This window comes from Paroedura picta, chromosome 7, assembly GCF_049243985.1.
Source record: "Paroedura picta isolate Pp20150507F chromosome 7, Ppicta_v3.0, whole genome shotgun sequence".
Lineage (NCBI taxonomy): Eukaryota > Metazoa > Chordata > Lepidosauria > Squamata > Gekkonidae > Paroedura > Paroedura picta.
In genome coordinates, this window is record NC_135375.1 from 102,373,292 (window position 1) to 102,396,398 (window position 23,107).

Here is a 23,107-nt window from a genome sequence, read left to right on the forward strand (position 1 = left end):
GAGCCCCTGGCACCATGGTGCCAGCAGGGGCTCATGGGAATTGTAGTCCACGGACATCTGGAGAGCCACAGTTTGCCTGCCCCTGCTATAGGGAAACAGGAAAAGTTTGAGTTTCTCATCTGAAGAAATCTGCATGCACAGAAAAGCTTATACCTTGAATAAAACTTTGTTGGTCTCAAAGGTGCCACCGGACTCAGACTTTGATCTGCCGCTTCCAGCCGACACAGCTACACAACCACAAATGGATCGGCAGGGAAGCATTCAGAAGGGAGGTCCTCCCCTGTAGTGTGAAGTGGGATGGTCCACTCTGCTGTCTCTGACCACTGGCTGGTTGGCCGGACAGTGCCAAACGAGGTATCTTGTGGTGGGCCTGGCTGTTTGAATGGAAGAGGGTGAACTCAGCAGGCCGTTCTGCCTTAGACAGCGAGGAAAGGGGAGCAGTTTTGGTATTTATGTTTGCATTAAGGCAGCGTGTGTGATGCTGCCCACCAACCCAGTTAGATAAATGAGGTTGGAAGGTTGTGGGATGCAGCCTATGAATCAGTTCCACCCGAGAAGGCTCTTTCTGGTCATTTAAAAGAAGCCTTTACTAGCCGATTCCACTCTGTGACAGGCACAAGGTCCCCAGGGTGAAGGGATTTGAACTCGTGTCTCAGTCACACCATTAAGTGGGTAGCCATGTTGGTCTGAAGTAGCACAACAGAATTTGAGTCCAATGGCACCTTTAAGACCAACAAGGATTTATTCAAGGTGTGAGCTTTCATGTGCAGGCACACTTCCTCTCACCAGTACTGTATATTCTCTTTCGTTGTTTCCGTCCCCTGGGATAACAGCTCCTCTCCGGAATGACAGCTCCTCTCCAGACTAGAGATCAGTCCCCTTGGAGGAAATGGCTGCTTTGAAAGGTGGACTCCATGGCATTGCGTCCTACTGAGGTCCCTGTCCTTCCCAAACTGCATCCCCACATCTCCAGGAGTTTCCCAAGCTGGACCTGGCAACCCTAATCCACCCACCCCAACCCCTGCTGGTGGCTAGAGGGTGACCTAGGGTAGGTCAGGCTAGGATATATGGAACACAGGTTTGAATCCCCCCTGGGCATGAAGCTAGGGTTGCCAGCTTTGAGTTGGAAAATACCTAGAAACTTTGGACAGGGTGGAGCCAGGAGTAGGCGGGATGTAGGTCAGGGAGGGACCTTGGATTGCTATGGAATCGCCTGTCCAAAACAGCCGTTTTGTTCAGGGGGACTGATCTATTGCCTGCAGATGAGCTATAATTCCAGGGGGATCCCCAGTTCCTACCTGGGGACCGGCATCCCCGCATGAAACTACTGGGTGGTACTGGACCGCTCGCTGTCTCTTGGCCCAGCCTACCTCACAGGACTGTTGTGAAAATCAAAGAGGGAAGGGAGAACAGCCAGGCACGCACCTCAGCGCTCCTTGAAGGAATCATGAGATAAAATGTCAGATGGATGGGTGGCTCGGGGGTTTGTCGAGGACATAGGTCAAAACTCACACCTTGAATGGTGCCTGGCAAGCCAGCACCCTGGCACGGCCAGATCCCTCTCCCTGCCCGTCTGATCCCTGATGTGGCAGAGATGGGCTAATGATTAATTTCTGGGCCTCGCTTCTCTTCTCGGCTGTCAGCGGAAAGATGACAGAAATCAGGAAGTGGGAGGGGAGAAGAGAAAAGCCGAGGTACCCCTCAACACTTCCTTCTTTGACGTGCTCCGAGGCAAGAAGCATTTCAGCCACGGAACGAGGTCGCTCGGCTCCTGAGAGACACAGTCGCGTGTCACCGGGGATGCCGAATTCCACCACAGAGAGAAGATGGAAAACAAGAGGAGAGGAAAAGGACAGACAAACACCTGTAAAGACTTGGGGGGAAACCCTGAGTCAGACGCAGTGAGGTTGGAAGGACCTGGGCAAGTCCACAAGCTGGGAAATTGCCTGCCTCACTTCTGGTGCTTTGGCGGCTGAGTCTGGCCGGAGAGCCCAAAGCATCTTTGCTTGCTGCCAGCTTATCCGAGGAGGTTTAGGAGGCCGGCGATCCCTCCCAAAGCATCCTGTCGAAAGAGGTAAAAGCACAGCTAGTGGAAGGGAGATCGGCTTCAGTGCGGCAAGTGGTGCTGAGAAGCTGCCACCCATAACAATGGCATCAGGTAGGGAGATGTATGCTATCAGGTGCAGCTCCCTGCAAAATGGGCTGCTATGGAGAGATGCGGGGAGGGATGCCAGTCCTCAGGTGGGGCCTGGGGATACCCTGGGATTATAGCTCATCTCTAGACTAAAGAGATCAGTTCCCCTGGAGGAAATGGCTGCTTTAGGAGGCCAGGAACCCTCCCCATCCGAAATTCCACCCACTCCTGGCTCCCCCCCCCCCAAAGTCTCCAGGTATTCCTCAACCCAGAGCTGACCACCCTAGTTCCCCTGGGCCCATTCTGCACACAATAGATAATGCAGTTTCAGTGCACTTTAGAAGTAGATTTTCCTGTTCCGCACAGGAAAATCCAGCTTCCAAAGCACATTGGAAGTGCATTATCCTATGTGTGCAGAATGGGCCCTGGAGAAAAGGGCTGCTTGGGAGGGGGGACTCTCTAGCATGATGCTCCACCCCCAAAGACTCCAGGGGGAGGATATGGCAACCCTCAATGTACCACAGCAGGGCTCTGTTCTTTCTGACACTAGAGTACAGCGAGCAATTTTTTTGCTAACAGTCTGCCTAGTGTCCCCCAAGCTTATGCATGTTACCGTTTGCCAGTTGTTTGCATGTTTCTTTTTCTCCGTATTTTTGGTGGCTGTTTGGGCAATCGTTGTTGCTAGAGTGGGGATTTTTTATGTTGTGGGCCACAAGGCTCATTCGTTGGCATGTACCGTTCAGTGCTGTTGTGAACCTTCTGCCCAAGTTCTCCCACTTCTCCACCCCATCCTATCATTCCGCGCACCCCAGGGGGCACTAGCTCCATTGAGAAGTAGTTTTATTTGGTTCTTATTGGATGGCACATGTTTTGCCAGCCAGCATTCATTACTGCACTCTGCAGCGCCATTACCTTTTTTAAATGGTACATTTTGTAGCAATATAATAATATAAAATAGGCCAGTATTTATGGGCAACATTTTCTTTGGGAGGGGGCATTGGCCCGTGCATGGGTTGTGGCAGCAACTGATTGTGTGGTGTCCTCCCTCCCCTTTTTTAAAAAGATGGCTACCTTGCTGCAAGAGGAAGGGGATTAATTTAAGTGCGCACGTGTATCCCGCTTTGTACAATAAGTGCTGCAGTTAAAACTACTGCATGAATCACTGATTCAAGGCCAAAATCAGAGTCCAGGGGCACCTTTACGACCAACAAAGATTTATTCAAGGCGTGAGCTTTCGAGTGCAAGCACTCTCCTTGAATAAATCTATTGAATAAGACACTTTCAATCCACTTTCCATGCGTTTTCATGGTTGTTTTCAACTAGTTTTGCTGTTTCACACCCCTTTTCTGCACTCCCAACTTACTTCAGATTATCTGAGAAGTTGTTGGTATCCCTTTAAATCAAATTTTGTGCCTGCAATCTGCATCTTTAATTTTAATCCCTTTTTCTTTGGGATTAGCAGAGTATGTGTTCTGCACCCCAATGAGAAAAAGCAGATATGTTGGTTTGGTAGGTGGGGGGGAGGTTGTCTTGGGGTTGGTCTCTTCATATTGGTCCGTTTTGAGCAGGGCGTGTTTTCTGACATTATAAATGGAGATTCTTCTAGCTGTACTTGCTGTCGGACAGCCATTTCAGCAGATCATTACAAAGGGCATTAAGGCCTCGTGACCAAAATCTACTTGGGATCCCGAGCCCCAAAGATATCAAATTGACCTCAACCAGGGCCAGGGCCTTTTCAGTCCTGGCCCCGACCTGGTGAAACACTCTGGCAAATGAGATCAGGGCCCTGCAGAACATACGAAAGTTCTGCAGGGCTTGCAACTCAGAGCTGTTCCACCAGGCCTACGGTTGAGACCTAACAACCAGCATCTGATCTCATAGGCATCTGCCAGACTATACTTCTTCAGGAGGCTTCCATCACACCCCACCCATGATAGAAATTGTATAAGCAACATTAGAACTCAAGTTATACTGGAAATTTTTAAATATACATTAGATTTTACATTTAAAATGGCTTGTGATTTTAATCATACTGTGATCTGCCCTGAATCTGCCGAGGGAGGCTGGAATCGAAGTTTAAATAATACATACACCCTTTTGCCACTCCTTCCTTCATCGCCCTGAGCTGGTTTGCTGGGAGGGGAGGTACATAAATCGAATAAATAAATAAATTTAGAAATTCAGTTCCTTTGCAAAACCGGGAAAAGCCTAGCGATATGAGTTTAACGCTAGTCTCGGAGGGCTGAGAAAAAGAAATTGACCAGACAAGCCATAAAAGATCGAGGTGAACATTTAATAAAGCCATTTCTTCTGTAGTCGGCTGCCACAAACACACTCCTATTGCTGGCTGGCTCCACCTGCTCCTACAGCTGGGCTGTAACGTGGAGCTGTTCCCCTGGCCGCTTCCTCCTTCTCGGCCAGACTGCGGCTTTCTTCCTGGCTGACATCCCCACCACCCTCCGGCTGCCATCCAAGCGCCTAGCAGAGCCGGAGGGGGAGGGTGGGGTGGGGGAACTGACCTCGGGGACTTGCAGCACAACAGCAGCTGTGAGTTCCCCGTGGAAGGACTATTAAGGAGTGCTGTAGGAGCCTGATTTGAAAAGGGAGACCAGGGACAGGGCTGACTACTGCTCCTTGATTCATTAAGCCTCGCAATTATATTTTCAAAATGAATGTGTAAAGCTGCCTTATGCATAGCCAAACCTACCCCCCCCCCAAAAAAAAAAAACCTTTCCAAACACCCTTTCGGAACAGTGGCCTTCACAATACATCATTGTTTCCGCACAGGAATAAAGGAACAAACCTCCCTTGGGGTAAAGGAGCACTGTGTGGGCAGCGGGGGAAGGAGGGTGTTCGTTCTGCTGTGCCCTGCTGGAATATTGTGGGCTCTCCCTGACAGCCCATGTTGGACTCCCTGGTGCTCTCATTCTGCTTCTGGGCTCACTCCTTGGAAGGCCGGCCAGTGGCGCCAGAGGGAGGCGGTCCTTGGGGAGCCCCTCCCCATTATGGACCTTGGTGGTAAAGACCCTTCCAAGGTCTCCTTCGCAGTCAAAGAAGAGGAAAGAAAGAAAGAAAAGAGAGAAAGAGAGGAAGGAAGGAAGGAAGGAAGGAAGGAAGGAAGGAAGGAAGGAAGGAAGGAAGGAAGGAAGGAAGGAAGGAAGGAAGGAAGGAAGGAAGGAAGGAAGGAAGGGGGAGAGGGAGAGGGAGAGGGAGAGGGAGAGGGAGAGGGAGAGGGAGAGGGAGAGGGAGAGGAAGAAAGAAAGAGAGAGAGAGAGAGAGAGAGAGAAAGAAAGAAAGAAAGAAAGAAAGAAAGAAAGAAAGAAAGAAAGAAAGAAAGAAAGAAAGAAAGAAAGAAAGAAAGAAAGAAAGAAAGAAAGAAAGAAAGAAAGAAAGAAAGAAAGAAAGAAAGAAAGAAAGAAAGAAAGAGCATGCTCTAAAAGGCATTTTTTTAAAAACAACAACACCATGCATGAACCGCAGAAAGCAGCGGATATATCTTTTATGATATTCTGAGACATGTTCTGGAATGCAAAGCTGGTCCCTTGTGAATGTATGTTTCTGTATGTGTCAACAAGATTGACTGGTTGGGAAGTTCCTGGGAAGGGTGGTGTTTGTGGAGGGGGGTGATCACAGCAGGAGGTAATGCCCTCGAGTCTGTGCTCCAAAGCAGCCATTTTGGTCCAGGGGATCGTTTCAGAGGGTGGTAGTACTGTAGGGTTACCAACTCTGCATTAGAAAAACAGCTGGAGATGTCAGGGTGGAGGGAGCATGGGGAGGGCACGATTTGCACAGGGATGAGGCCTCAGCGTGGTTGAATGATATGCAAGCCACTTTCCGAGGAAGCCATTATCTCAAGACAAATTGATCTCTGTCATCAGGAGATCAGTTCAGCTAGATTTTATTCCAGTAGCCCCTGAGAAACCAATAAGTGTTTCAGGGTAGAAACTTTCAAGAGCTTTGACTTTCAAAAGCTCCCACCCTGAAAATCTGGTTGGTTTCTAAGATTGGACTTGAAACTAGCATTTTCCCAAGGGGACAGAATCTCTGCAGTCTAGAGACAGTTTTTTTGCAAAATGGTGCCGTTTGCAGCTTTGTTTTCGTTATGCCTCTTAATCCCACTATTCTGTGCCCTTGATCACCTCCCCCCTTCCCCTTAAAATAAGGTGCCCATTTGTCCCACATCTTGCGGGACAATCACACTTTCCAAAGAAATGTCCCGCCTCTCAGGGCTTTTAAAAAAAGTCCCACCTGGCCTGGCCGCCGCGGGCAGTGTCACAAGCCCTTGAACCAGCCTGGCTTTGGGCTGGTTTGTGTAAGATTGCAAGACTGCTTTTTAAACAAACTTTGAAACAGCGTTGTAACACAATTTCCCCCTTTTAAAAAAAAGCAGATTTTTTGGAATGGTGGGAGGGCGGGGGAGGAAGGGAAAGAGGAAGACAACAAGGAAAGGGCCATCCCCAAACTACTCAAAATGGCAGGCATACGGAAAAACCCAATTGCAGGTATTTCTGCATTCGGTGGCCTCAATTTAGACCCTGTTAGATCCCCCGTGAAAAGATGAAATCTAGTTTTCTGCGGATTCCTTTACTGTGAGGCGGAAATGGATGAAAAAACGACCCTTTAAAAATGCAAATCCAAACGATATCACTAATGCAGAGGCAAATGGGTAAGAAAAGTTCCAAGTTTATTTTGTTGTAGTAAGAGTTTCAGTAAAGGCGCCTTTATTTTGATTTGCTTATCAAGAACTCCGTAGAACAGAAGCGCTTCTGGTAAGGCTGAGTTCGAATCATAACGCTTCCTCAGAATTCCAATTACACCTCGTCTTGGACGTGTTCACAAGCACATACTCCTTTCAAAATCTCTCTGCCCTTGAGGCTGGCAACCCGATAATATGGCATGATAATTTTGGCTAGCCCACCAGAATCAAGTGGGGCCACAAGCTACAGTTTTGTACCCAACAGAGACGGAAATCCGATGGTTTATTCTGAACGAAGCCAACGCTTCTGGAAGGTGTCCAACTTGATAACAAAATCTGACAGTTCAGCCCTGCCTAGAGATCCTTTCAGCTGATGTGTGATCCTTTCTGCAGCCTCAATCTCCACACCCTCCAAAACTCAACTGAGGATGTTGTTTTTCTTACTGTCTTGCTCTGGTACAACTTTTGCCTCTGTCAAAGCAATGAGTCACACATATTAAGCAATACAGAAGGCCGAAAGGCATGCTGTAGATTGGTTCAGTCAATATTTGGTCCTTCAGGACAGCCTAATTATGAAGGACTGCTATAGTGTTACCAAAAAAGGGGGAGAAAACACACAAACAAAAATGCTGAGGCATATATAATTTAATTCTGCATTCGATAAAGGCTAAAATATCATTTTAAACCCACAATCCAATGGTTCTGCATATGAGAACCTAATCTAGCCTTTCTCCACATTTTTACTATTGAGAAATCCCTGAAACATTCTTCAGGCTTCAAGAAATCCCAGAAGTGGTGGGATCATGGAGAATATGGCTGAGAAGCAGAGCTGTGGACACGCCTACCCCAGGCCCCTCCCCTTCCCACCCCCTCCAGGCCCATCATTGGCCAGTTTGGGAGGGGGGTCGACATGACCATACATGGTCATATCACCCGAAATGCTTAACAAATTTTTAAAAATATATTTAAAATAATTAACTTCCACCCATTTGTTAAACCCTTCCAGGGCCGTCAAGAAACTACAACAGGGGTAGTCAAACTGCGGCCCTCCAGATGTCCATGGACCACAATTCCCAGAAGCCCCTGCCAGCGAATGCTGGCAGGGGCTTCTGGGAATTGTAGTCCATGGACATCTGGAGGGCCGCAGTTTGACTACCCCTGAACTACAAGCTTTCAGGAACCCCTGGCTGAGAAAACCTGGCCTAAATTAAAGAGAAATGTTCAATCATATAAATATAGGTTCAGAGGTACAAATTATAGTCATATCCAAGAAATAATACAAAAACGCTAGCACTGAACACTCCATACATTTAACAAAAAATATGCATACAACTTACCGTACACAGAATGGACTTAAAATGAGGGGTGGGAGGGGATTATATTTCTGCTAAGCAACAAAAACAAGTTTTCAGTTGAAATATTTTTAAATATATGGAACGGCGATAACTACCTTATTCACAGTGAGATGTTCATCCGCTGGGTCAGTGGTGATAAATATCCGTGAACCCTGAGCCGCAAGGAAGGGTGCTGTAAAAATGTAATAAAATAATAATAAAATAAACATGCACAATATTTCATACGCCCAAGGAACTGGGGCACCGATCTCTGTTGCCTGCAAAGAAGTTATAATTCCAGGCCCCTCTTAGCCATATTTACTCCCAAACGAGTCCAACAGACTTCAAAAGGATTTACTCACAAAGGAAGGGCTATCTCCCACCATAAAATGAGGCTCTGATGCAAAGGTCTCCGGCATTTCATGGTTAAAAAAACATCAGCTCACTTCAGGAGAGGAGAAGCCTGGATGAGGCCTTAATTTTTTTCTTTTTTTACATGCTAATATTGTAGTCCAAAAAATTGTCCCTTTCTACCAGGCTTTCTATCACTCAGAGACTCAGAAGAAGAGAAGAGAGAAGAGAAGAGCTTTTTTGTACCCTGATTTTTATTGTCCAAAGGAGTCTCGAAGTGGCTTAGAATCGCCTTTCCTTCCTCTCCCCACAACAGACACCCTGTGAGGTAAGTGCGGCTGAGAGGAGAGCTGTGGAGAACTGTGACTGGCCCACGGTCACCCAGCAGACCTCTGATGTCCTAGAGGGGCTCGGGATCACCTTCCCTTCCTCTCTCCAACTGCTGTTCCGGGGACAGAGATCAGTTCCCCTGGAGAAAATGGTTGCTTTAGAAGGCTGGATTCTATGACATTATGCCCCAGTGAAGCCCCTCTTCTCCCCAAATCCCACCCTCCTCAGGCTGCACCTCCCAAATATCCAGGTAGTTCCCAAGCCAGAGCTGGTCACCCGAATGTTCACTGTGTTTGGAGGTCTTAAAGGGGTTGGGGGACTGTTTGAAGTGCAGAACCAAAACGAGGCCATAGGTATGATGATGATGATGATGATGATGATGATGATGATGATGTTATCGATTCAGTAGTGTCTGACTATCAGCGATTCTATAGGAAAGTCTTCGCCATACACCCCTGTCTTTGACTGCTTCTTTTAGTTGGTTCATGGTTATCCCTTTATCAACTTTGATTGTGTCGAGTCAGCGGATCCTTTGGCGACCACGTTTCCTTTTGCCGCTGACCATGCCGAGCATTAATGATTTTTCTAGCGAGTTTGATTGCATGATGTGTCTAAAGTGAGATTTAGCCATAATATCTTCCCTTCTAATGACATAGTTGGTTTGCTCCTCTCTAAAACAATCTTGTTGGTAACTTGGGCTGCCCATGGGATTCGCAGCATTCGTCTCCAACACCATAATTCCAAAGCATCTATTCTCCTCCTGTCTTCCTTCTTCAGGGTCCAGCTTTCGCATCTGTAGCTTGTTATGGGGAGGACAATGGGGTTGACTAGCCGGTGCTTTGTATTAAGGAGAGCCAGTCTGGTGTAGTGGTTAGGAGTGCGGACTTCTAATCTGGCATGCCAGGTTCGATTCTGCGCTTCCCCACATGCAACCAGCTGGGTGACCTTGGGCTCGCCACAGCATTGATGATCTGATCAAGCAGTGATATCAAGGCTCTCTCAGCCTCACCCACCCCACAGGGTGTCTGTTGTGGGGAGAGAAAAGGGAAGGCGAATGTAAGCCGCTTTGAGCCTCCTTCGGGTAGGGAAAAGTGGCATATAAAAACCAACTCTTCTTCTTCTTCTAAGGCTGATATCTTTACTTTTCCATATTCTGTTCATGCTAAACATTGCGTTCCGGCCCAGTTTTATTCGCCGTTTGATTTCACGGCTGCATCCACCACTTTGATTGATCATAGAGCCAAGAAAGATGAAATCGTCAATACATTCAATGTTCTCGTTGTCAATTTTTGTCTCGCCCCACAAAACCACCCGTTGTTGAAACTTTCTGTTAAAAAGCACCCCAGGTTTAATTAAGTGTCTTTGCATCTAATAAGTAGTTAGCGGCTAAATTAGCGCAGATAACGAGCGGAGTCTAGACAACTCCTTTTTCCGCCTCTGAAGTTTTTAATAACGTCCGTGTGACTTCTCCCTTGATATCTGTGAATCCTGTCTGTGTTGCCTGTTCCTTCCTTTCTCGGTTTTACGTTTTTCCACCCACCTCCATTCCACCCCTGTTATCTTTGGGATTAAATATCCTGCTAAAAACAGCCTCTCTTGTTTCTCTCCAGGTTCATCATATTGCCAACCAGAATGGCTCCTGAGGTTTCCTCATCAGGATCTCTGAAGGCGTCTGGGGCCTAGACCTCCAAGCAGCGATGCCGTGGGAACAGCCCAGCAGCCGCTGAACCACCACTGAAAGAAATGAGCTCCAGGTGGGGCTCTGTGGATTTTGTGTGGCCCCCTTTTCTCTGAGGGTGAAGTCCTCCTGCTTCCTCGCTTTCTCCCGGTATCCCAAGAGGCCTTCTGAAGGCCTTTAGCGGCCACCAGGATGTCCTCTGCCAACCAGACTTTGGAACTGTGTAAGGACCGCAGCACCAGCCACCACCTTCACCTGATCGGCTACAGCATGATTTTCACAGCCGGCTTGCTTCTCAACGTGGCGGCGCTCTGGATCTTCCTGTACTACCTGCGGATCAAGTCCGTGGTGAGCATCTACATGCTGAACTTGGCTGTGAGCGACCTCCTGTTCACGGTGTCTTTGCCGTTCCGCATCTACTATTACGCCGTGGGGGAATGGCCCTTCGGGACCGTCCTTTGCCAGGTCTCCGGCTCCGTCTTCCAGATCAACATGTACGGCAGCTGCCTCTTCCTGATGTGCATCAACTTGGACCGCTTTGTCGCCATCGTCTACCCGCTCCGTTGGCGCCACCTCCGGCGCCCTAAGGTGGCCCGGCTGCTCTGCCTGGTGGTGTGGGTGCTCATCCTGATGGGCTCCATCCCGGTGGCTGTCGTTCACAAAACCACGTCCTGTCGGAGGCCAAACCAGAACGTCACGCTGTGTTTTGAAAGCTTCAGCAACGACCTGTGGCAGAAAGGACTCTTCCCCTTGGTGGTTTTGGCAGAGATCCTTGGTTTTCTCCTGCCTCTCACTTCGGTGACCTACTGCTCGATCAGAATCTTCCGGAAGCTGTGCAAGCCCGGGCGGGAGCAGAGCCTGCGCCAGCAGAAGACGATCCGCCTGCTCGTGGTCAACTTGGTCATCTTCATTATCTGCTTTGTCCCCTATAACATCATCCTGGCCGCCTACGGGGTGATCAAGGCCCGCGTGTTCCCGACAGAACAATCGACCAAGGACGGCGTGCGCCAGGCCTTGGTCGTCACAGTGCTCTTGGCCAGCATGAACTGCACCCTGGACCCCTTGGTCTACTACTTCAACACGGAGGGCTTCCGAAACACTCTGAAGAAACTGCGGAGGGGGCAAGCTTGGGACTCCGAGACGGGAACGCTACAGGCTCGGGTGACCCAAAGCAAGCCCCCCACAGCAAACACGAAGGCCGAAAGCAAACGGTTCCCCATCCGGCACTTGATCCTCCCGCGCAAGGACTTGCCGTTCACCCCTCCTAAGATATTTTTAAACAGCCCCATCGAAGACTCGGAAATATAAGGATGCGCCGGGAACTTTGAGGACAGGGCAAGAGGATACTTGAATATGGAGAGGGAGGGACAGAAGTTTAGACCAAGTCAAGCAGAGGCCGCTCCGAGGTTCCCCAGGTGGCTTCAGATGTTATTTTTAGACTTCTGTTTTCATTCCTGGGCGGGGTCTGTTCACATGAATGTTGTGCGCAAGAGGGCAATGTTCTTGCTTGGATGACATGTGCAGGGCAGGCTCTCCAGTTGATTCTGCGCTCCCCTCCAGAAACCAGCACCAAAGGGTATTAAACATTACCTCGAGACATGTGGCGGTGGGTACTCAAAGTTCACGCTGTCCAGGTGGACGCCAACTGTAGATAACTGTGCAAAATGAAAAGAAAAATACTCAGAGGTGCTACTGTCCAATTTTGTATCAGCCATTTCCGGTGTTCTGCTTCCCCGTGAATGCGCTTCAGCGGTTGTTATTTATTGCTTTTTGCTGCGGACTGTGAAAGTCGTACGAGCACGTTCTTAGTAAGCCACTCTGCAAGCTGCGACAGCTCACTTTCCAGCCACAATCTTGGGAACACGCTTAATGATCCTTGCCCTGGAAGGAAGGCATCTAGTTTAACATTGTTTTTACTAATTATATATATGTGATCTTTTTATGCCCTTGTTCAGGTTGTGTTTGTGGCAGGCGTACGGTGTGAGGGTTGTGTCAGCTCTCAAGAGGCTGATATTTCCGTGAATATTTCCATAAAGATCCGAAAGTGCCTTCAGGACCACAGTTCACATAATGTTGGTGCACACGCCTCCGGCTTATGTGCTAAATTGAATTTGTGAACAGGCTAATTCGAAGAGTGGGGACAGCATATTTAAACATCAGGGTTCTTGAGGCATTGCTGGAGATGCCAGACCTCCCCCTAGTTTACCCACCACTTCTCCAGGAGGTATCATGGGGGAAAACATTAAAAGAACCCTCTGCATCACTATGTCACTTTCAGGGGGGAATGTTTTAGGGTAGCTCTAGGAATTATTGGTAACTCTGAAGTTTTACCAGTGGTTCCTAGAGCTGCTGGACACCACTTCCAGGTTCCGCCTGGAATCACTTAGAATCACTGGAATCAGGGCAGAGGATGTAGTGCCCCCACCCATGTCCCCACACTTAACCCTCCTGTGAGTTTCCTGGAATAACCATGAGTAACCACACAGAGATTCACCTTATAGAGGCAGGTACAGTGTTGCCCAAAGGGGTCAGCATATGGATTTTCAGTTTTGGTATATACAAAAGCCAACGGCAATACAATTTGGTGTAGGGTGTCAACCAGAAACATACCTGGAGCATCATAGGTAGTGTACACTGCCAGTGAGCACACACAGCCTGGTTCTGGAACACACGACCGTAATGTCTGATGTCTTTGTAATAACCACGCTATCTTGGTATCTAGTCTGGGAGAATCTCCCAGAACAAAAACCACTGAAAGTATTTTGCCCAAAGCAATACTTACGTGGAGTATACAACTGGGAGAAAGAACCAAGTTGAAAGAGAACTATCTGGCCTTGGGCCAGTCACAGTCCTGTTAGAGCTGTTTTCACAGAGCAGTTCTGTCAGGGCTCTCGCGGCCTCATCTACCTCACAGGGTGCCTGTTGTGGGGAGAGGAAGGGAAGGCGATTGGAAGCCGCTTTGAGACTTTGAGTGAAAAAAAAACAACAACTTTTTCCCTCTCCTCTTCCTCCTCCTCCTTCGAGCCTCTTGCTAGAGCAAAGGCTGCAGCCTTTTCCCCTGGGCTCTGCAGTTCCTTTCCATGAAGGGAGAAGTCTTGTTCCACAGGAAAGAGTCTCCTTCCTTGATGAGGTTGTTTGGCAGAAGATGAGTCAAAGGACCCCTGCTCAGAGTAAGTGGCTCCAATTAGAACACAGCAGTGGGGGCTGACAGAGTCCGCTACACACAGATCTGCCCCTGCTTAGCAAGACATGCTTCATAAGAAAGAGGATCTGCAACATAATGAAGGATTTGCCACCCACTGGCTGCCGGCTCACTCCACACCTTGGCTGGAGGAACTATGGAAAATGTGGAGTTTTTACAGTCATGATGCAACCTCCTGGAGATCTCCTGGCTTTACAACTCATCTCCAGGGGATCAGTTCTCCTGGAGGATACGGTTGCAATGGCAGGTGGACTCTACAGCACTATACCGTCCTCAAACCCCACCCCCTCTGGGTGCCATGACTCAAATCTCCAAGTTGGCATTGGCAGCCTGAGGCACTAGTGATCCACAAGGGCCTGGCTGTCTCTCATAGAATCATAAAGTTGGAAGGGACCCCCCAGGGTCATCTAGGCCAACCCCCTGCACAGTGCAGGAAAATCACACCTATCTGCCCACCCACAGAGGCCTCAGTCCCTTGCCCAGATGATGCCCCACCCCCAAAACCTAAATCCCTGGCCAGTCCGGCCTGGAACAAAGTAGCGATCAGCATTTCCCTGGGCATGCAAGGAAGGGCCACAAGAGCCAAGCTCAGACACAGTCCCTTCTGCCCACCCTCTCACCATCTGCCTAAATGCACAAAATCAGCCTCTCTGTCAATTGACTCTCCAGCTTCTGCTTAGAAACTTCCAAAGAAGGAGAACCCACCACCTTCCGAGGAAGCCTGTTCCACTGAGGAGCCGCTCTTACCCTCAGATGTTTAGCCAAAAATTCTTCTGAAGTAATTTCATCTCATTGGTTCCGGTCCAACCCTCTGGGGCAACAGGAAACAACTGTGCTCCATCCTCTCCGTCACAGCCCTCCAAGTACCTGAAGAGGTCATATAGCGGCGCTGGGGGTGGCTAGGAATATCCGGTTTGTTCTCCCAAGCTGTCCACGTTCAAGCCCAGGAGCTCCGTGATTAATGAATTAAATAAACAATGAGGGCAGATGCTGGAGCTGCCCCAAAAGTCTACTGGGTGGGGATGGCATCGTTACTGCCATAGTCAATAAATTTAACACCTGGGAGCTCCGTATGCTATGCCTGCTCACCTGTACCCAGCAGATAGTATGCCTACATACCTGTAGGCAGACACACCTGTGTGCTTCAAGCGGCCAGGTTTGGGCTGGTTTGCACATGTGCACATGGGTTGCCACAGCTGGCTCAGTCCCATTCTCTGCATAAACAACCGATAAAGCCAAAGCCAAGGGGAAACTCCCACTTGTTTTTCTCCCCACTCCCCTATCCCCCGCCCTGAGGTGACACATCTGGAATTCGGCTTGCAGAAGCCAGGGGCGGGAGGAAAGCAAGGGGGAAGTGGCCATCGCTGGGTCCTGATTCGTCAGCAGGACAAAGGGCCCTACAGAATTGCCAGGCTGTATTCTGGCACCCTACTGTTAAATCTGTGGGTTTAAGGAAACCAGGACCACTGGGAATTCAATCCGCTCTTTATTGTGAACTCAGCATGATGCTACAAGATGCTAAACTGAACTGAGACACACATACACACACACACACACCAGAAAAAAACAACTTATGTAAAAGAGCAGACCATGAATCTTCTGGCCAGTGCTATTGGTCAGTTTCAGGTTTAAACGGACTGGATCCAGCAGAGGGGACTTCACACCGGGCATTGGAGAAGAGTTGGTTCTTATATGCCGCTTTTTCTACCCAAAGGAGTCTCAAAGCAGCTTCCAATCGCCTTCTTTCTCCTCTCCCCACAATAGACATCCTGTGAGGTGGGTGAGACTGAGATAGCCATGATATTACTGAAGAAGAGTTGGTTCTTAAATGCTGCTTTTCTCTACCAGGAGGAGTCTCAAAGTGGCTTACAGTCGCCTTCCCTTTCCTCTCCCCACAACAGATACCTTGTGAGGGGGGTGAGCCTGAGAGAGCCCTGATATTACTGAAGAAGAGTTGGTTCTTATATGCTGCTTTTCTCTTCCTGAAGGAGTCTCAAAGCTGCTTACATTTGCCTTCCCTTTCCTTTCCCCACTCTGTGAGGTAGGTGAGGCTGAGTGAGCCCTGATATTACCGAAGAAGAAGAGTTGGTTCTTATATGCTGCTTTTCTCTACCTGAAGGAGTCTCAAAGAGGCTTACATTCGCCTTCCCTTTCCTCTCCCCACAACAGTCACCCTGTGAGGGATGTGGGGCTGAGAGAGTCCTGATATTACTACTTGGTCAGAACAGCTTTCTCAGTGCTGTGGCGAGTCCAAGGTCACCCAGTTGGCTGCGTGTGGGAGAGGAGTGGGCAATCAAACCTGGCTTGCCAGATTATAGGTCTGCACTCCTAACCACTATACCAAGCTGGCCCCCTTCAATCCTGCCCCGGTCCTGTCGTGTGCCTTGGAACAGTGGGAAAGCTGCAGAAGAAGAAAAGCTGTTTTTTTTACCCCTGGCTTTTCACTACTCGAAGGAGTCCCAGAGCGGCTTACAAACACCTTTCCCTTCCTCTCCCCACCAGAGATGCCCTGTGAGGTAGGTGGGTTTGAGAGAGCTCCAGAAGAACTGCTCTGCGAGAAAAGCTCTAAGAGAACAGTGACTGGCCCAAGGCCTCGTTGTGTTCAATAGTTCTCATGTGACATTCGGCATGTGTAGAGCCGAACATGCAACTGAAACCCTGCATTTACGTAGGTACTGCTGCCGGGTGAAACATGCATTTCTTCCATACAGATGTACATGCAGGATAGATAGGCCCTGTAATACATGAAGAGGACTTTTGTGGTGTCCCATTATATGGTTTTGACCATGAATGCTGTGGATGACTAAAAATTACCAGGAACGTGTTGGATGACTAGTTTGCCACAGAGAGACAAGCACACCATGGTAGGTTTACAGCTGTTCAGCACACGACCTTTCAGTGGCTGTCTGCTTTAGTTACCCCATATTGATGCATCTTAATCCTGCCCCTCCTTTCTTTCTGTGCCATCTTTTCCCCTCCCTTGAACTCAATGGTGATGAAGAGCAGTGGCCTCTAATCTGGAGAACTGGGTTCTATTCCCTGCTCCTCCACATGCAGTCAGCGGGGTGACCTTGGGCCAGCCGCAGTCCTGCTAGAGCTGTTCTCACAGAGCAGTTTCTTTCAGTTTCTCTCTCATCCTCACCTACCTCACAGGATGTCTGTTGTGTGGAGAGGGTGGGAAGGTGATTCTAAGCCCCTCTGAGACACAGGAGGCCTACTGGGTAACCTTGGGCCAGTCCCAGTTCTCCCAGAGCTCTCTGTCTCACCTACCTCACAGAGGAAGGAGGGAAGGTGATTCTAAGCCACTCTGAGACCCCTTAGGGTAGTAAAAAGCAGTGTATAAAACTCTTCTTCTTCAAACCCATTTGTCCAGAGGTGATACTGAGAAGAAAACAGTATGAGAGAACTTCAGGGAAATGGGTACCTCTCTGAACATTTTGTTTTTAGGCTGGCTGCCCCTAGCCTAAGGGAACATGTCACCACAAATGCTCAGCTGTGTGGTCTACAGTCCAGATGATACATTTGAATAGATCAGAAAGCGCTTAGGCATCACTTCCTAGGGTAGGCACAAACATTTTGGTCCTGCTCAGCTCAGATCTTTTAGAGGGCTGGAAGGAACCATACAAAACTCTCTTTACCCAAGCTGGTAAGAAGTAGTCATCTTTTCAAACCACTTCCACTTAAAAAGAAACACAACCACCACTCAAGAACTCAAACGTCTCTGCGGCTGAAGCAGTGTGCACTCAAACAAAAATTTGCATCCGAAATCAAACTTTGTTGGTCTGAACGGTGCCATTGGACTCAGACTTGGTTCTGCTCCCTTACAGGCAATTTGTAGTCCGGCATAAACCACCTTCCCCTGAACCAACATGAGCACATTGTGTGTTGCCGCTTCTGAAGAAGTAGCCGTGCACACGCAAACTTTTACCTTAAATAAAATGTTGTCTGTCTCGAAAGTCCCAGGAAGATTAAGAGCCGCACCAGTCACTGAGTACAGAAAAACAAGGGCAAGGACAATGGCGCAAAACAGGCAAAATGATTTTATCATTCCATTACAAAAAAAACAATCCCAAAAATTCCCCAACACAGCCTACCATAACATTACTGGGTTTATACAGCTATGATTAGACTAGTTCCCCTGGAGAAAACAGATTCTTTAGAGCAGGGGAGGCCAAATTGTTGACACTCCAGATGTCCATGGACTACAAATCCCATGAGCTCCTGCCTACACGTGCTGGCAGGGGCTCATGGGAACTGCAGTCCCCAGACATCTGGCAAGCCACAGTTTGGGCCACCCCTGCTTTAGATGGTGGACTCTATGGCACTGTACCCCAATGAAGTCTTTGTCCCCCCCAAGTTGCACCCCCAGATTTCCTGAGATTTCCTGGCCTAGAGGTGGCAAATGCCCCCATTCCCTCCCAGGGGATTTGGCAACCCCGGGCATACTTTACACGGTGTGGAAAGTAAAGAGTGAAAACACTTTGTCAAGTGCTAAAGCCATGATCCAAATTCTCTCCCCTCCCTCTCCCTGACAAGGGACATCACATATATAATTTTTTTTAGAAATTGTTTCTTTGAACGTGGGATGCCGAAGTTTGTCACGGGTTCTTTGCACTTTCACATAAACATCTCCCCGTTCCCATAGACCGTTATATGGGGATTCGTACACCTTCCGATTAGTGCTTGTTTGCTCACATGAATTCCAGCTAAGAGTTGGGCTTTTTATGCACTGGTGGTTTCTTTGGCTTTTACCCGGCATTTTCCTCGGATGTATTTTCCTTTCCTGCTCGCCAGTTCACTTTCGCTGCACAGGAGCGTGGGGCTTTCTTTTTCCTTATTATTATCATTTATGTATGTATGTATGTATGTATGTATGAATGTATGTATGTATGTATGTATGTATGTACGTATGTATTATGTGGCCTATCCTTGTAGGACCAGCTCTGGGGAGTGGAAAAAGAAGAGCTGGTTTATGCACACCACTGTTTAACCCCCTGATGCAGTCTCAAAGTCTCCCCGCAGTCCCCCGGTGAGGTAGGTAGGGTTGAGGGAGCAGCCTTTCTCAACTGTTTTACCATTGAGAAACCCTTGAAATGTTATTCAGGCTTGGAGAAACCCCAGAAGTGGCGCAATTGTGCAGAATATGGTTGGGAAGCTGTGGACATGCCCACCCGGGGCCCCTCCCCACCCCCTCCAGGACCATCACTAGCCATTTTGGGAGAGGCGGTGGATCAACATGACTATATATGGTGATATTACCTGATAAATGTTTAACAAAGTTTAAAAATGCATTAAACATGCATTAACTCCCACCAATTGCAGGAAACCCTTCCAGCGCCATCAAGAAAACCCAGGATTTCACAAAACCCTAGTTGAGAAAGCCCGGCTTCAAGAGCTGTGACCAGCCCAAGGCCAGCGAACAGGGCTTCATGGGTGGGAGTAGGGAATCGAACCCGGGTCTCCAGATTCGAGGCCACCAGTCTTAGCCACTACAGCAAGCTTGCTCTCTGCATGGGTTTTGCTCTCTTCAGAACTCAGTTTGTTTACCTGTTCTCTGTATCTCGGTTTTTTAAGAAAGTCCCATTGCCTCGGTTTTCCCCCTTTCTTGGCTCCCAAGCTGAAGGAAAATCACAAGCAGAACAGCTCTTTATCTTTATCTGCCCTAGTAAATGCAGGCAGCTGGGCCATTCAGCTTGAACCTTTCGGGCATGAGACTTGCATTCCTCCTTACAACCAGTAGATGGCAGACATGTTTTAGAATCTGTATAGAACCGGACACTATTTATGCCAGTTGCAAAGGGACATGATCGGCTGCGAGTTCTTCCCCAAGCATCAATGTAACTGTTCTGTTTTGCTTCTCTGCTGCCCCCTGGTGTCTGAATGGACCAGCGTTCTGCTGAAAGTGGTAACTTTGGAAGAAAGTTTTTTTTTTTCCTCCAGTGATGAGTTTATTGAAACTCTCACTAGCCGGTCATTTGAGGAAGCCATTTTCTTGCCTTGCCAAATGCTGCCTCTTAAAGAAAAGGGGGAAAGAGCTCTCTTTGTGTGGGTTTGCTCTCTCTCCAGAGCTTCCTTTTTTAATTGAAATATTCTTCAGGCTTGAGAAACCCCAGAAGTGGAGCAATTGTGCAGAATATGGTTGGGAAGCAGAGCTGTGGACACACCCACCTGGGGCTCCGCCCCTTCCCACCCCCTCCAGGCCCATCATTGGCCATTTTGGGAGGGGTGTGTGGGTCAACATGAGCATATATGGCCAATTCACCCGATAAATGTTTAACAAATGTAAAAAATATATTTTAAAATTAATTAACTCCCACCCATTCGGGGAACCCTTCCAGGGCTATCAAGAAACCCCAGGATTTCACGAAACCCTGGCTGAGAAACCTGCTCCAAGGGAAATCCCAAGTGGCTGACAATGTTCTTCGCCTTCTATTTTATCCTCACAACAGCCCTTTGTGGTAGGCTACAAGGGGAGAGTGTGAGAGTGCCAGTATATATTTTTAATTTGTTAAATATTTTTTGGGTGATATGATCATATATGGTCATGTTGACCCACCCACCCCTTCTGAAATGGCTAATGATAGACCTGGGTTGAATCTACACTTACTTAGTTTATTCCTGTTGAATTCAGATCAATTTGAACTCGGGTCTTCCTCATTACTTTCCCCTGACTTGAAACAGAAAGTGCTCTGCACCATTCGGGGAGCTGGGAGAGGGGAGGGCAGAGAAGTTCTCCTCTTTTGAAAGCCGGTGAAGAAGCAGCACGAGGGCTCTTTCTCTAAAGAGCGTGGGGGGAATGGTGGGGAGGGAGCCAGCCAGCCAGCCAGCCAGCAGTCTCTCAGAGAAGAGGCTGGTTCTGGAGCACAGATTCCAGAGGAAAACAAAGAAAAAATAAACCTTGGGAGGAAAGTTTTGCAACCAGGAAGCATTTGAAATGACACCCCGACCAAGCAGAATTTTTGTACAATGTTGGAGGCTCAGCAGCAAGTCAGTTTGGGGAAAAGCAGAGAGCTGCACCTTTAGTCATGCAATTTTTAAAATATCGAGGGTTAAAAGCACTCCAGGATATCGCGAGGAAAGGGTAGGGCCACTCCGGATCAATCATGTTTGTTGCAGAGAGAAAATTTAAATCACCCAAAATCAAAATGGAAATTGCATTCCGTGTAGACGGCAGGGACTGAATCGAGCTGGGATTGCAATAAAAGCTCTGTGCAGATTCAGCCTTGGAGGGAGTAAGAAGGGGCAGGACCCTGGGTGGGCATGGACACAGCTCTACTTCCCAAACATTTTCTGCATAATCGCACCACTTCTTGGGTTTCTCAAAGCCTGAAGAATGATTCCTGGATTTCTCAATGGTTAATTCTGCATTCAAAAAGGCTAAAATATCATTTTAAAACCGCAATCCAATGGTTCTGCATAGGAGAACCTAATCCAGCCTTTCTCAGCTTTTTAACCATTGAGAAATCCAGGAATCATTCTTCAGAAATCCACCCTCCAAACCAGGGCCATTTCCTCCATTCCTCCCAAGTTCTTAATTTACGGCTTTTTGAACGAGGTTTAATCCACTCCTGACAAGTACCAAAGCGGCATATAACAGTATTAAAGCGGCATTAAGATTTAACAAAACACCCGGTTTATGTAGAACATTTTAAAAGCCCGGACGTTTAAAAAAATGCAGAAAGAAGCAAAAAACAGAGCATCAGCAAAAACAGATGAGCTGTAATGGCTCACTTCCAAAAATCAGATAGGAATAAAAGAGGCACTTCCATCCACACGCACTAAATAACGCTGTTTCCATCCACTTTGCAGTTTTTTGTGTGCAAAATGGCAAGATCCACTCACAAACGGTTGCTGGAGTGCATGGTTTAGCACGTGCAAAAGTACCCTGCAAAGTTTTTGGCTTGTCTATAAAATCCCACTAAGCAAACAGCCAGCAGGAGGGTATTGCAGAATTCTGGGGCATCAACCGGAAAGGCCCTGTTTTTCATATGCCGATTTTAACCAGCTGCCATGGGGACTCGCCAGGATATTTGGCAGTATGGGGAAGTTCACTACAGCCGCAGGGACTTTCTAAGCCAGCGCCTTAAATCGGGCCTGGAAATGGAGTGGAAGCCAGCCTTACGTCTTCAAGACAGACACGATACGATTCTGATTCTTTGAACCCAGTGTTAGTGTGCCAGTGGCATTTTGCACCCCTTGTCGTTTCTGAACCTTTTGCAATTGCCCAACAGAGTGACAGAACTCCTGACAATAGCCAAGAATTAGAGGAAAGAACAGCAGTGATCCAAGACGTCCACTAGAGGGCACCACTGCCTAAGAAGACGAAGTTGATAAAGACATTCTAGGCCACCCATTACAGATGGCTGGGAGTCCAGCAGCCAGGCTGAATCCAAAAGGTCCTGAGGGCTGCAAACCTGACCTTTTAAGGAGAGGATGGTCCTAGCAAAGATGGAGCTGAATTGAGGAACATGTAGGGATGTGGCACCTTCTCACCTTGGGATGATGAAGAGAGAAACAGAGACTGGTATCCTCCAGATACAGAAGACACTGTATCTACCACATAGCTATGGGTAACCTGGATGATTTTTGAGGAACATGCATGGTTTTTGAGTCCAGTAGCACCTTAAAGACCAACAAAGATTTATCCAAGGCATGAGCTTTCGTATGCAGGCACACCTCCTCAGACAAAATGGAACAAGGATCATGAGAGTATAGATATAGAGAAAAGGTAAATTAGTGGCAAATTAGTAAACTGTGTCATAGTGCCCAAATTTAGCCATATTACGCCACATAGTTCTTTGCTAAAGAGTCAGTCCTTTTGAGTTCAGTTGTTGTTCACAAAAACACTGGAGAAATAAAACTGTCCGTGTTAGTAATTAATGGCAGACAAGATGGAAGTCGGATGGAAGCCCAATACTGAAATGTTAACGGTGTGAACCTTTTGCTTGTTCCAGCTGTAAAGCTGGGTCTTCTCCATCCTGGTCTTCCATACAGGCCTATTGATTAAAGGAAAATCTCTGAACACTAGAAATGCAATCTCAGTTCTCAAGAAGAATATTGACGTTGTCAGCTATGTACTCTGCTGAAAACCATACCTCTGAAGAAGAGCATCATTGTAAAAAACACAACACAGGAGAAACACACAAATCAAGCAGACCCTTTCTGCAGTCACTAAAAACTTTCCGGCAGCACTCATAAAGTTCTGCGGAATATCATTACGTTCACAATAAATTTTCGCGATTCAGATGCAGCGCTGAATATGCTCCCTGTTTGCTGCGCGTTTTGGTGAGTCCTGAGAAAACACTTCCCCCCTCCCCTCTTGGGAAGGCATCCGCAGTAGCATAAAGTGAGGCCCAAAAGCCACATTTGCTTCCTCCACTGT

The 23,107-nt window shown here is 47.9% G+C and overlaps 2 protein-coding genes across 8 annotated transcripts in view; one reads left to right on the forward strand and one right to left on the reverse strand.

The window, feature by feature from the left end:
• LOC143841470 (protein Wnt-4-like) overlaps positions 1-8,342 on the reverse strand; it is a 25,873-nt gene extending 17,531 nt beyond the window's left edge. Inside the window, exon 1 of one of the 2 annotated variants that reach the window (XM_077345811.1) lies at positions 8,281-8,342. The gene's annotated coding sequence lies outside the window, so the exon portion shown is untranslated. Of the gene's footprint in view, positions 1-153; positions 332-8,280 lie in introns of those variants that run through there. The other variant, XM_077345813.1, reaches the window with a different exon arrangement.
• The window catches only part of LPAR5 (lysophosphatidic acid receptor 5), a 26,377-nt gene extending 13,903 nt beyond the window's left edge, over positions 1-12,474 (forward strand). For 4 of the 6 annotated variants that reach the window (XM_077345808.1, XM_077345806.1, XM_077345809.1 and 1 more), the window contains one exon: positions 10,456-12,474. In XM_077345808.1, coding sequence (XP_077201923.1) covers positions 10,716-11,831 — 1,116 coding nt within the window. In that variant the 5' untranslated portion in view covers positions 10,456-10,715 and the 3' untranslated portion in view covers positions 11,832-12,474. Of the gene's footprint in view, positions 1-830; positions 2,159-10,455 lie in introns of those variants that run through there. The other 2 variants (XM_077345805.1, XM_077345807.1) reach the window with 2 other exon arrangements.
• The last annotated feature ends 10,633 nt before the right edge of the window (positions 12,475-23,107 follow it).